Source organism: Leopardus geoffroyi, chromosome A3 (assembly GCF_018350155.1).
Source record: "Leopardus geoffroyi isolate Oge1 chromosome A3, O.geoffroyi_Oge1_pat1.0, whole genome shotgun sequence".
Taxonomy (NCBI): Eukaryota; Metazoa; Chordata; class Mammalia; order Carnivora; family Felidae; genus Leopardus; species Leopardus geoffroyi.
The window spans coordinates 51,875,634-51,890,285 of record NC_059336.1 but is presented as its reverse complement, the minus strand read 5'-3'; the positions used below and the strand labels follow the sequence as shown (position 1 = coordinate 51,890,285).

Genomic DNA, 14,652 nt, shown 5'->3' with positions numbered 1-14,652 from the left:
AGCCAAAGCAATCTCGAAAAAGAAAACCAAAGCAGGAGTCATCACAATCCTGGACTGCAAGCTGTATTACAAGGCTGTAATCACCAAGACCGTATGGTACTGGCACAAAAACAGACAGTCAGATCAATGGAACAGAATAGAGAACCCAAAAATGGATCCAAAAACGTATGGCCAACTAATCTTTGACAAAGCAGGAAAGAATATCCAATGGAATAAAAACAGTCTCTTCAGCAAGTGGTGCTGGGGAAACTGGACAGCAACATGCAGAAGAATTAACCTGGACCACTTTCTTACACCATCAACAAAAATAAACTCAAGATGGATGAAAGACCTAAATGTGAGACAGGAAGCCATCAAAATCCTTGAGGAGAAAGCAGGCAAAAACTTCTTTGATCTTGGCTGCAGCAACTTCTTACTCAACACGTCAAGGGAAACAAGGGAGACAAGGGAAACAAAAGTAAAAATGAATTATTGGGACCTCATCAAAATAAAAACCTTCTGCACAAGCAATGCTAAAAGGCAACTGACAGAATGGGAGAAGATATTTGCAAATGACATATCAGATAAAGGGTTAGTATCCAAAATTTATAAAGAACTTATCAAACTCAATACCCCCAAAAAAATAACCCAGTGAAGAAATGGGCAAAACACATGAATAGATACTTCTCCAAGGAAGACGTCCAGATGGCCAACCAACACATGAAAACATGCTCAACATCACTCATCATCAGGGAAATACAAATCAAAACCACAATGAGATACTACCTCACCCCTGTCAGAATGGCTAACATTAACCAGGCAACAACAGATGTTGGAGAGCATGTGGAGAAAGATGATCTCCTTTGTATTGCTGGTGGGAATGTAAACTGGTGCAGCCACTCTGGAAAACAGTATGGAGGTTCCTCAAAAAACTAAAAATAGAACTACCCTACGACCCAGCAATTGCACTATTAGGTATTTATCATAGGGGAAGAGGTATGCTGTTTCGAGGGGGCACATGCACCCCAATGTTTATAGCAGCACTATCAACAATAGCCAAAGTATGGAAAGAGCCCAAATGTCCATCAATGGATGAATGGATAAAGTAGAAGTGGTATATATATACAATGGAGTATTACCCGGCAATCATAAAGAATTAAATCTTGCCGTTTGTAACTATGTGGGTGGAACTGGAGGGTATTTTGCTGAGTGAAATTAGTCAGAAAAAGACAAATATATAACTTCACTCATATGAGGACTTTAAGACACAGAACAGATGAACATAAGAGAAGGGAAGCAAAAATAATAACAAAAATAGGGAGGGGACAAAACATAAGAGACTCTTAAAGATGGAGAACAAACAAAGGGTTACTGGAGGGGTTGTCGGGGGGGGATGGGCTAAATGGGTAAATCATTGTTGCACTATATGCTAACTAACTTGGATGTAAATTAAAAAAATAAAATAAAATAAAAAATAAGAGGGATAATAGGGCAAAAACAAAATATGGGAAGAGAAATGATCACTTACTATCCAAAACGGTAAAAAACAAACAAGCAAACCCACCAACCTACAGATTCAAGAAATTATGTTAAGCCTAAGCAGGGTACATATTTAGGAAAACCATACAGAAGAACACTGCTTTAATTTTAAGACTGCTAAAAATATTAAATAAAGATAAAATTTTAAAAGTGATCAGAGAAAAATAAGACCAGGAACAGTAAAACTAATGACTATTAACGAGGAAGCATCCTGTGTTTTAAATATAAATAGGAAAAGAGAAAAACTCCCTTTCTTGTTGTAATAGACCAGTGTAATCTTGAAACTAAACATGTCAGGAATGTTACAAGAAAAGAAAAATTCAAACCAGTTACATGAATATAGATGTAAAATTTTTAAATGTTAGCAGGTTGAGTCTAGCAATGCATAAAAATAATACAACTGAGTGGATTTAATACAGGAATACAAAGGTGATTTATCATTTGAAAATTAACACATTAATAAGAGTAGAAAAAGAGTAGAAAAATCATAATTTCTGCTGATAATAAAATTGAGCACCATGTCGATAATAGTAATAAAAGAAAACTTAATTTTGATAAGTATCTACAAAAAAAATCCAACAGCAAAATCATACTTAATATGGGTTATTGAAATGTTTTCCCTCTGAAATCAGAACAAAGTGTCCTCATTGTTCCTGTTTCTGTTGAACACTATAATGAAATTGCTAGTCAGTGCAATAGGGAAAAAAAAAAAGTAGAAAATAAGGATTGGAAAAATAAGGATTATAAGAAGTAAGATTTATCTACTGATGATATGATTATGTACTTATATACAGAGGTATCCAAACAAGTAAGTAGAATTAAGATAAGTATACAGACAAGTATACAGACAAGTTAGTAGAATTAAATAAATTTAGGAGAATCTTTGGATATAAGTTCAATATTCAAAAACCAGGTGTAGAGCAGAACGGAGTCTCCGGAGCCAAGCGTAGACGAGAGGCCCACGGAAGAGGGTAGGAAGGGCGGCAAGGCGGTGCCTGCTCCACGGACTGGCGGGAGGGAGCCGGGACAGAGGGGCAGCCTGCCAGCCAAGCAGAGCCCCCGAGTCTGGCTGGCAAAAGCGGAGGGGCCGGACAGACTGTGTTCTGACAGCAAGCGCGACTTAGCGTCTAGGAGGTCATAAGTTAGCAGCTCTGCTCGGAAAGCGGGAAGGCTGGAAGACAAAGGGAGGGAGAGCTGCTGAGCCCCCGGACGACAGAGCTCAGTTTGGTGGGGAACAAAGGCGCTCGCCAGCATCATCTCCCTCGCCCATCCCCCAGCCAAAATCCCAAAGGGAACCAGTTCCTGCCAGGGAACTTGCTCGCTCCGCGCAAACACCCAACTCTGTGCTTCTGCGGAGCCAAACCTCCGGCAGCAGATCTGACTCCCTCCCGCTGCCACAGGGCCCCTCCAGAAGTGGATCACCTAAGGAGAAGCGAGCTAAGCCTGCCCCTCCTGCCCCCGTGCACCTTGCCTACCCACCCCAGCTAATACGCCAGATCCCCAGCACCACAAGCCTGGCAGTGTGCAAGTAGCCCAGAAGGGCCACGCCACCCCACAGTGAATCCCACCCCTAGGAGAGGGGAAAAGAAGGCACACACCAGTCTGACTGTGGCCCCAGTGGTGGGCTGGGGGCAGACATCAGGTCGGAGTGCGGCCCCGCCCACCAATTCTAGTTATACACCACAGCACAGGGGAAGTGCCCTGCAGGTCCTCACCACTCCAGGGACTATCCAAAATGACCAAACAGAAAAATTCCCCTCAGAAGTATCTCCAGGAAATAACAACAGCTAATGAACTGATCAAAAAGGATTTAAACAATATAACAGAAAGTGAATTTAGAATAATAGTCATGAAATTAATCGCTGGGCTTGAAAACAGCATGGAGGACAGCAGACAATCTATTGCTACAGAGATCAAGGGACTAAGGAACAGTCACGAGGAGCTGAAAAACGCTTTAAACGAAATGCAAAACAAAATGGAAACCACGACAGCTCGGATTGAAGAGGCAGAGGAGAGAATAGGGGAACTAGAAGATAAAGTTATGGAAAAAGAGGAAGCTGAGAGAAAGAGAGATAAAAAAAATCCAGGAGTATGAGGGGAAAATTAGAGAACAAAGTGATACACTAAAAAGAAATAATATACACATAATTGGTATCCCAAAGGAAGAAGAGAGAGGGAAAGGTGCTGAAGGGGTACTTGAAGAAATAATAGCTGAGAACTTCCCTGAACTGGGGAAGGAAAAAGGCATTGAAATCCAAGAGGCACAGAGAACTCCCTTCAGACGTAACTTGAATCGATCTTCTGCACGACATATCATAGTGAAACTGGCAAAATACAAGGATAAAGAGAAAATTCTGAAAGCAGCAAGGGATAAACGTGCCCTCACATGTAAAGGGACCTATAAGACTCGTGACTGATCTGTCTTTTGAAACTTGGCAGGCCAAAAAGGATTGGCACGAGATCTTCAGTATGCTAAACAGAAAAAATATGCAGCTGAGAATCCTTTATCCATCAAGTCTGTCATTTAGAATAGAAGGAGAGATAAAGGTCTTCCCAAACAAACAAAAACTGAAGGAATTTGTCACCACTAAACCAGCCCTACAAGAGATCCTAAGGGGGATCCTGTGGGACAAAGTACCAGAGACATCACTACAAGCATAAATCGTAAGACATCACAATGACTCTAAACCCGTATCTTTCTATAATAACACTGAATGTAAATGGATTAAATGCACCAAACAAAAGACATAGGGTATCAGAATGGATAAAAAAACAAGACCCATCTATTTGCTGTCTACAAGAGACTCATTTTAGATCTGAGGACACCTTTAGATTGAGAGTGAGGGGATGGAGAACTATTTATCATGCTACTGGAAGCCAAAAGAAAGCTGGAGTAGCCGAACTTATATCAGACAAACTAGACTTTAAATTAAAGGCTGTAACAAGAGATGAAGAAGGGCATTATATAATAATTACAGGGTCTATCCTTCAGGAAGAGCTAACAAATATAAATGTCTATGTGCCGAATACCGGAGCCCCCAAGTATATAAAACAATTACAAACATAAGCAACCTTATTGATAAGAATGTGATAATTGCAGGGGACTTTAACACTCCACTTACAGAAATGGATAGATCATCTAGACACACGGTCAATAAAGAAACAAGGGCCCTGAATGAGACATTGGATCAGATGGACTTGACAGACATATTTAGAACTCTGCATCCCAAAGCAACAGAATATACTTTCTTCTCGAGTGCACATGGAACATTCTCCAAGATAGATCATATACCGGGTCACAAAACAGCCCTTCATAAGTTTACAAGAATTGAAATTATACCATGCATACTTTCAGACCACAATGCTATGAAGCTTGAAATCAATCACAGGAAAAAGTCTGGAAAACCTCCAAAAGCATGGAGGTTAAAGAATACCCTACTAAAGAGTGAGTGGATCAACCAGGCAATTAGAGAAGAAATTAAAAAATATATGGAAACAAACGAAAATGAAAATACAACAATCCAGACGCTTTGGGATGCAGCGAAGGCAGTCCTGAGAGGAAAATACATTGCAATCCAGGCCTATCTCAAGAAACAAGAAAAATCCCAAATACAAAATCTAACAGCACACCTAAAGGAACTAGAAGCAGAACAGCAAAGACAGCCTAAACCCAGCAGAAAAAGAGAAATAATAAAGATCAGAGCAGAAATAAACAATATAGAATCTAAAAAAACTGTAGAGCAGATCAACGAAACCAAGAGTTGGTTTTTTGAAAAAATAAACAAAATTGGCAAACCTCTAGCCAGGCTTCTCAAAAAGAAAAGGGAGATGACCCAAATAGATAAAATCAGGAATGAAAATGGAATTATTACAACCAGTCCCTCAGAGATATAAACAATTTTCAGGGAATACTATGAAAAATTATATGCCAACATACTGGACAACCTGGAAGAAATGGACAAATTCCTAAACACCCACACGCTTCCAAAACTCAATCAGGAGGAAATAGAAAGCTTGAACAGACCCATAACCAGCGAAGAAATTGAATCGGTTATCAAAAATCTCCCAACAAATAAGAGTCCAGGACCAGATGGCTTCCCAGGGGAGTTCTACCAGACATTTAAAGCAGAGATAATACCTATCCTTCTCAAGCTATTCCAAGAAATAGAAAGGGAAGGAAAACTTCCAGACCCATTCTATGAAGCCAGTATTACTTTGATTCCTAAACCAGACAGAGACCCAGTAAAAAAAGGGAACTACAGTCCAGTATCCCTGATGAATATGGATGCAAAAATTCTCAATAAGATACTAGCAAATCGAATTCAACAGCATATAAAAAGAATTATTCACCATGATCAAGTGGGATTCATTCCTGGGATGCAGGGCTGGTTCAACATTCGCAAATCAATCAACGTGATACATCACATTAACAAAAAAAAAGAGAAGAACCATATGATCCTGTCAATCGATGCGGAAAAGGCCTTTGACAAAATCCAACACCCTTTCTTAATAAAAACCCTTGAGAAAGTCGGGATAGAAGGAACATACTTAAAGATCATAAAAGCCATTTATGAAAAGCCCACAGCTAACATCATCCTCAACGGGGAAAAACTGAGAGCTTTTTCCCTGAGATCAGGAACACGACAGGGATGCCCACTCTCACCGCTGTTGTTTAACATAGTGCTGGAAGTTCTAGCATCAGCAATCAGACAACAAAAGGAAATCAAAGGCATCAAAATTGGCAAAGATGAAGTCAAGCTTTCGCTTTTTGCAGATGACATGATTTATACATGGAAAATCCGATAGACTCCACCAAAAGTCTGCTAGAACTGATACATGAATTCAGCAAAGTTGCAGGATACAAAATCAATGTACAGAAATCAGTTGCATTCTTTTTTTTTTTTTTTAATTTTTTTTTTTCAACGTTTATTTATTTTTGGGACAGAGAGAGACAGAGCATGAACGGGGGGGGGCAGAGAGAGAGGGAGACACAGAATCGGAAACAGGCTCCAGGCTCCGAGCCATCAGCCCAGAGCCTGACGCGGGGCTCAAACTCACGGACCGCGAGATCGTGACCTGGCTGAAGTCGGATGCTTAACCGACTGCGCCACCCAGGCGCCCCAAAATCAGTTGCATTCTTATACACTAACAATGAAGCAACAGAAAGACAAATAAAGAAACTGATCCCATTCACAATTGCACCAAGAAGCATAAAATACCTAGGAATAAATCTAACGAAAGATGTAAAAGATCTGTATGCTGAAAACTATAGAAAGCTTATGAAGGAAATTGAAGAAGATTTAAAGAAATGGAAAGACATTCCTTGCTCATGGATTGGAAGAATAAATATTGTCAAAATGTCAATACAATTACATTCAATGCAATCCCAATCAAAATTGCACCAGCATTCTTCTCGAAACTAGAACAAGCAATCCTAAAATTCATATGGAACCACAAAAGACCCCGAATAGCCAAAGTCATTTTGAAGAAGAAGACCAAAGCAGGAGGCATCACAATCCCAGACTTTAGCCTCTACTACAAAGCTGTCATCATCAAGACAGCATGGTATTGGCACAAAAACAGACACATAGACCAATGGAATAGAATACAAACCCCAGAACTAGACCCACAAACGTATGGCCAACTCATCTTTGACAAAGCGGGAAAGAACATCCAATGGAAAAAAGACAGTCTCTTTAACAAATGGTGCTGGGAGAACTGGACAGCAACATGCAGAAGGTTGAAACTAGACCTTCACAAAAATAAACTCAAAATGGATAAAGGACCTGAATGTGAGACAGGAAACCATCAAAACCCTAGAGGAGAAAGCAGGAAAAGACCTCTCTGACCTCAGCCGTAGCAATCTCTTACTCGACACATCCTCAAAGGCAAGGGAATTAAAAGCAAAAGTGAATTACTGGGACCTTATGAAGATAAAAAGCTTCTGCACAGCAAAGGAAACAACCAACAAAACTAAAAGGCAACCAACGGAATGGGAAAAGATATTTGCAAATGACATATCGGACAAAGGGCTAGTATCCAAAATCTATAAAGAGCTCACCAAACTCCACACCCAAAAAACAAATAACCCAGTGAAGAAATGGGCAGAAAATATGAATAGACACTTCTCTAAAGAAGACATCCGGATGGCCAACAGGCACATGAAAAGGTGCTCAACGTCGCTCCTTATCAGGGAAATACAAATCAAAACCACACTCAGATATCACCTCACGCCAGTCAGAGTGGCCAAAATGAACAAATCAGGAGACTCTAGATGCTGGAGAGGATATGGAGAAACGGGAACCCTCTTGCACTGTTGGTGGGAATGCAAATTGGTGCAGCCGCTCTGGAAAGCAGTGTGGAGGTTCCTCAGAAAATTAAAAATAGACCTACCCTATGACCCAGCAATAGCACTGCTAGGAATTTACTCAAGGGATACAGGAGTACTAATGCATAGGGGCACTTGTACCCCAATGTTTATAGCAGCACTCTCAACAATAGCCAAATTGTGGAAAGAGCCTAAATGTCCATCAACTGATGAATGGATAAAGAAATTGTGCTTTATATACACAATGGAATACTACGTGGCAATGAGAAAGAATGAAATATGGCCTTTTGTAGCAACGTGGATGGAACTGGAGAGTGTGATGCTGAGTGAAATAAGCCATACAGAGAAAGACAGATACCATATGGTTTCGCTCTTAGGTGGATCTTGAGAAACTTAACAAACCCGTGGGGGAGGGGAAGGAAACAAAAAAAAAGAGGTTAGAGTGGGAGAGAGCCAAAGCATAAGAGACTGTTAAAAACTGAGAACAAACTGAGGGTTGATGGGGGGTGGGAGGGAGGGGAGGGTGGATGATGGTTATTGAGGAGGGCACCTTTTTGGATGAGCACTGGGTGTTGTATGGAAACCAATTTGACAATAAATTTCATATATTGAAAAAAAAATAAAAATAAAAATAAAAAACAAAAAAACAAAAACCAGGTGTATTTTTATATACCAAAAATCGGATAATAAATGTTATTTATTGAAAGATACAGATAATAACATCAAAAAGTATTAGCTATCCAGGTTAAATCTAAACAAAGATGTGTATAACATATATACTGAAAAGCACAAAACATTATTAGGATAAAATAAAGAAGACCTAAATAAATTGAAGTTTATGTTATGCTCATAGGTGGGAAGACTCAATATTTTAAGCATGACAGTTCTTCCCAAATTTATATACTAATCCAACTTGAATAGTTTATTACACTGCATGCTTTAATAATTTGTACACTTTTCTATACATACATTATAGTTCAATAAAAGTTCAATTAAAAGATCTTTCCCATTAAAACATATACTTGTAAGATATCAGGAGACTTAACAGATTTTTATAGAATGCAGTAAACTTAAATACTGTTAGTACTTTGAGGACTAATGATGATTTTTAGCTGTGTTTTATTTTAATTAAAAATTTTATATTATTGTTGAAGTATAATTGACATACAATATCCTGTTAATTTCGGGTGTATATCATAGTGATTCAGTATTTTTATACATTTCAAAATGATTTCCAAAATAAGTCTATTTACCCTCAGCTGTGATTTTCTTTAATCATGAATGCTACCTCTGTTTTGTTACATTGTTTGGTTAGGCAGACTAGATAAGATAGTAGATTATTTTGGAAATCTTTAGTATGAAATCAGCTTAAGTTTTATATTGAAATATTTAATATTTTCTCACTGTAGTTAAATGAAGTAAGTGAGGAAAACAAGAAGATGGAGATTCAGGCTAAGAGAGTTCAAGCTCGTTTAGATAATTTACAGGTAAGCTGCCTGCACAAGTGAATTTTGAATGATTGCCTTTGGGTTTTCTCACATTTAATACAATTGTGTTTTAATTCATGGATATGCACTGTTGCAGAGGAAATATGAGTTTATGACAATACAGAGACTGAAAGGAAATTCCCATGCTGCTAACGAAATGAAAAGTTTAAGACAAGAAAAAGCACCAGTCTCAAAATCTCACAAGGTATGATGTGATTGAAAATTTCTCCAATAGAAGGCAAAGACATTTTTTCTCTTTGTTCTTGAAACTTTTTTTTCCTATCCTTTTTGATATGAAAAGATTCACCATAATAATTCATTTACAGAGATATAGCTGTATAATGTTTCTAATACGCTTCTATTTACAAAAGTAAAACAAAGTATTTCAGTAGTGTTTCAGGCCTAGTAACATTGACAGATCACAGGACCTTAAGCTTAATAAGAGCTTTATTATTCATTGTGTTTTAAGAACCCATAAGCTTTCAATGTTTTCTGTCAAGACTGCAATCCACACCTGAATGAGCTCTAATTTATTTATTTTTTCCTCAGGAATTTTTTACATTGAGGCATAAATTACAGTAACATAATGTATATTGCTAAGTATATAGTTTGGTCAGTATTGAAGAATGCCTATACTCCTGTAACCTACAACTAGATAGAGAATATTTCCATCACTCTAGAAAGTTCCCTTGTCCTTTCTCAGCTCTTCCTTGTAAGAAGTAGCTGTTAATCTGCATTCTATCACCATGAATTCATTTTACCTATTTTAGAACCTAGGTCAATGAGATTGTATAGTATGCATTCATTTGGGTAAGGTTTATTTTACTCATTATAACATTGGGTGTATCAATAGTTTGTTCCTCTGTAGTTGCTCAGTAGTATTCCATTGTATGACTGTATCACAGAATTTGTTTATTCTTCTGTTGACAGACACCTGGGCTATTTCTATTTTTTGTCTATTATGAATAAAGCTGTTAAGAATATTTGTGTACAAGGCTTTTAGCAGACATGTGTTTTCATTCATCTTGGAAATACAACTAAGGCCAGAATTTATGGGTCATAGATATTTGACTTTTCATGAAACTGCCAGTTTTCCAAAGCTGTTGTACCGTTTTATACTCCTATGAATTTTGTGATTGCTCCACAACCTTGCCAACATTTGTTTTCAGTCTTTTTCATTGACCTTTTCGGTGGGTGAGTAGTGATATCTCAATGTGGGCTTTTAATAATTTTTATAAATCCTCTACTTATTTTCATAAAGTGAGAACACAGCACTGTTTAAAGATTTTTGTGGAATCTGAGTAGTAAAATCAGGAGCCACCATTGGGCAGTGTGACTCTGAAGGTGTTAACTGTCTGGCTTATGATGAAGACATCATGACTCAGGACCAAATTCAGCAAAAGATTGGTATGCAGAACCTTCTCTTGGAGCTACTAGAACTCACCATCCTATGCAGGGAATATGCTGGATGACATCTATCACTGGAAGATTGAGCACCTCCACCAAAAGTTCTCATACATCTGCAAGACCAGGCTTTATGTGAGCAGCTGCTGCTGCTGCTCCACCTCCTCCTCCTCCTCCTCCTTAAATGTTTATTTATTTCTGAGAGAGGGGAGGGACAGAGAGAGAGAGGGAGATAGAGCATCCAAAGTGGGCTCCGTGCTGTCAGCAGAGAGCCCAATATAGGGCTCAAACCCACAAACTGGGAGATCATGACTTACGCTGAAGTGGGATACTTAACTGCTGAGCTACCCAGATGCCCTTATATGAACAGCTTCTATCGAGGTTTTGAATTCTCCACGTGGAAATGCTGCTGGATGTCAGCAGGGAGTTTTAGCAGTTCAAGCCCATATCTGCCAAGATCAAAGAAGACCTGGTGTCCCAGGGCTTCACTGTTCACAGTTGAAGATTTCCACAGCATGTTTATAGACCTAACTGAGCAGATGGAGAAGCAGACCTAAGTAGCCAACTTGCTGCCCTCCTTCAATAACCAGAGGACCTTGGACTTTCTGTTAGTCTACCTGCAACTGTTCATATACAGGCTTCCTGTAGTATGAGCACTTAATTGAAGGTGGGTGCACTGTAAAGGAATTCTGCCACCAGGAGGTAGAGGCCACGTATGAGGATAGTAACCACATTCTTGTCATCTTGCCGGCCCACGCCCTCAGGGTTCCATCCAGGTGGGTGGAAGGAGATTGCACAGAGGGTATAGCACCAACTTGCACATCTTTCCTGAAGTCTCTGGGCCTAAGATCTACCTTCTCTACCTCCTGGAACTACGATTTCCTCTACAAACAGGACTTGCCCCTGTCTGCCACTGCCCTGGCCTGCCACTGCCCTCTGCCAGGCAGCACATATGTTCAGAAATATTTTTTGTGGTTGTAAATGGAAATATTTCATACCCCCACTCTGACCTTTTTCCTTTTATACAGCCTTCCATGTTGTATTAACTTAGTTTTATTTCTGCTCGGTACTTAATGATGACTGAAGTTATCTAAAGTTTCCATTTGAAGAAAACAGGTTAAAATTACTCGTTCAGAATAATGTAACTCTAATCTCATTCTGATTTTGTAGATTGCTGTCTGCTTAATGTTACTTTTTTATTTATTTGCTTTTGTTTCTTTGTCTTTTCAGATTTCTAAAAAACTAAATCTAGTGTAGTTCCCTGTTTAAGGTAGATGTGTGATAAATGTAGAATTAAATTGACTAAAAGTGATTTGAAGGAATACTAAAATCAGTGTAATTGAATCTATAAATTTTTCTGGCATTTTGTTCTTTACTTCGCTTTGATAGGCTCTCAGAGAGGAGGATTTCCAGAAAAATTTTCATATCCTGTTTATAGAATGTTATAAAAACAAACAACTTTTTTGGGAAGAAGAAAATACGAAGTTCTTTGGTGGAAATTGTTTTAACTTTCTAAATCTTTAAATTTATTGAAATATTTTAGTTATGATGGTATATACTTTTGAGTTAAGGCCAATTTTATTATGTTATCAAACTTAGGTAAAGAATTTTTATGAAAATTCTTTTTTTGGTAATAAGGCAAAGTTCTTTCAATTTCATTTTTAAGATGAATTTTCTCCCCTTGTCTCAGCCATCATTTAACTTGTTTCTTATGTTAAATGGAAGTGTTTGATTTGGAATTTCCTTTGTTTGGAGAAGCTTTGTCATTCAATACATATTTTAATGGCATTCTTTAGTTAACTTTTTCTATAATCCCCAAATTTAAAACTTGTCTTTGAAATTTTATCAGGTTGTGAACTGAAATATATGTTTGGTTTAATTTTTTACATATAGGTACCACTTAATGCACAAGTTTATGAACTTTTAACTGTCTTCATGGACTGGATTTCAGATCACCACCTTAGTAAATTAAAAAGCGAAGAATCTGGAATGGATGGTGAAAAGCCCCTACTGAAATTTGCTTCTCAGAGAAATGATATTCAGGAGAAGTGTATAAAGGTTTGTTTCTTGATTTGATATATATGACTTATGAATATCAAAACTGGAAAGCCTATTGTATATGTTATAAAGGAAAAAATATTGAAAATATTTTTGATTGAAAATTGACCATACCAATAGTTCTGAAAAGATTCATTTCAGACTTAATTAAAATTAATTCATACTTTTATTTTTCTTAACATAATGGGAATTTCTTTTTAAAGATAGAGACTAGAAGTTAACATCTTAATCCAGAAATGGCAAAATAATTGTATACTAGAGTTAGGCAAATGATCAGTGATACAAACAATTCCTGATTGATAACACATGATTTCCACTAAAATAATTTTGTTTTACTTTTTGTCATGAAGGGATGAAAAGTCTATTTGTAAGGGGCTTCTCGTTAACAAAAAGAAATGACCATTTTCTTAAGTTACAGACATTAATTTGGATATTAGTACTCATGATTTCTAGTTAGTATATATGGTCATTAGAGGTTGACAACTATATTCTACAAGAAATATATTAAAACTTTGAAGAGTAGACATCTAAAGTTGTTTGTTTAGTGTTTTCAGAAACAATTACATAATTGTTAAATATTGGCTAGGGTTTAATTTGACAAAATTATTTCCAGTTTTCATCTTTACGTAACTAAAATGTTTCTTCTAAATGCCTTTTCTGCTTGGCAGAATAATGGCCTTCAAGATACTCATATCCTAATCCCTGGAACCTTTCCATATGTTATGTTATATGGCAGAAGTGAATTACGGTTTGCTAATCAGCTGACTTTCCAATAGAGATTGACCAGGTTGTCTGAGTGGGTCCAGTAGTCATGTGAGCTTTTAACCAGACAAAGCAGAAGAACAGGTCAGAGACTCAGCCCATGTTTGCTAGCTTTGAAGGTGGAAGAAAAGTGCCATAAGCCAAGTAATGCTTCTAGAAATTAGTGCAATTTTAGTTATATTTAAGGCTCTGATTAATTTTCAGTTAATTTTTTATCTCTGGTGTAAGATAAGGGTCCACTTCATTTTTCACAAGTGAATATCCAGTTTTCCCCTCACCGTTTGTTGAAGAGACTGTCCTTTTCCCCATTGAGTGGTCTTGGCACCCTTGACAAACATTATTTCACCATGTATGTGAGGGCTTATTTCTGGGCTCTCTGTCTCATTGGTTTTTATATCTCTATGTGAATATGACACTGTTGTGATTACTGTAGCTTTGCAGCAAGTTTGAAATCAGGAAGTGTGAGACCTTCAACTTTGTTCTTTTTCAAGATTGTTTTTTGTCTGTTCACTGTGCCTGGAATTCACTGTGCCATATGAATTTTAGAATGAGTAGTAGTCTATGTTGTATAAAAGTTTTACATTTTTGTGTAATTAAGCCCATATCCTTTCTTATTTATTTATGTATTTATATATGTATTTTTTATTTTGAGAGAGAGTGAGTGAGCAGGGGAGGGGCAGAGAAAGAAGAGAGAGAATCTCAAGCAGGGATTCCCAAGCTCCTGACAGAGCTTGTCCAGTGCAGGGCTTGGTCCCACAAACCATGAGATCATGACCTGAGCTGAAATCAGCAATCAGACGCCTAATTGACTGAGCCACCCAGGCGCCCACCCCCGCCTTATGCTTTGTTTTGTTTCTGCCACTGCATCAGTGTTATTTTTTTTTTCAATATATGAAGTTTATTGTCAAATTGGTTTCCATACAACACCCAGTGCATCAGTACAGTTTTCCATGAATAGCTAGCTGCTCATCCCTTTATTGGCTTTGTCAATCAAAATTTTTCTTTAAAGTTGATGTAACTCATTATCCACTAAGATATGAAAATTCAAGTTTCAATCATATACAAAAGTCTGTTCTAGACCGCACAGTTAAAATA

The 14,652-nt window shown here is 37.8% G+C and overlaps 1 protein-coding gene and 1 pseudogene across 7 annotated transcripts in view; both read left to right on the top strand.

Annotated features, from left to right (window-relative positions):
* Window positions 1–14,652, top strand: part of CCDC138 (coiled-coil domain containing 138) — a 138,132-nt gene that overhangs the window by 34,656 nt on the left and 88,824 nt on the right. For 6 of the 7 annotated variants that reach the window (XM_045443732.1, XM_045443733.1, XM_045443730.1 and 3 more), the window contains exons 8-10: window positions 9,256–9,333; window positions 9,431–9,538; window positions 12,631–12,795. In XM_045443732.1, coding sequence (XP_045299688.1) covers window positions 9,256–9,333; window positions 9,431–9,538; window positions 12,631–12,795 — 351 coding nt within the window. The remainder of the gene's footprint in view (window positions 1–9,255; window positions 9,334–9,430; window positions 9,539–12,630; window positions 12,796–14,652) is intronic. The other variant, XM_045443734.1, reaches the window with a different exon arrangement.
* Window positions 11,046–11,733, top strand: LOC123579743 (annotated as a pseudogene).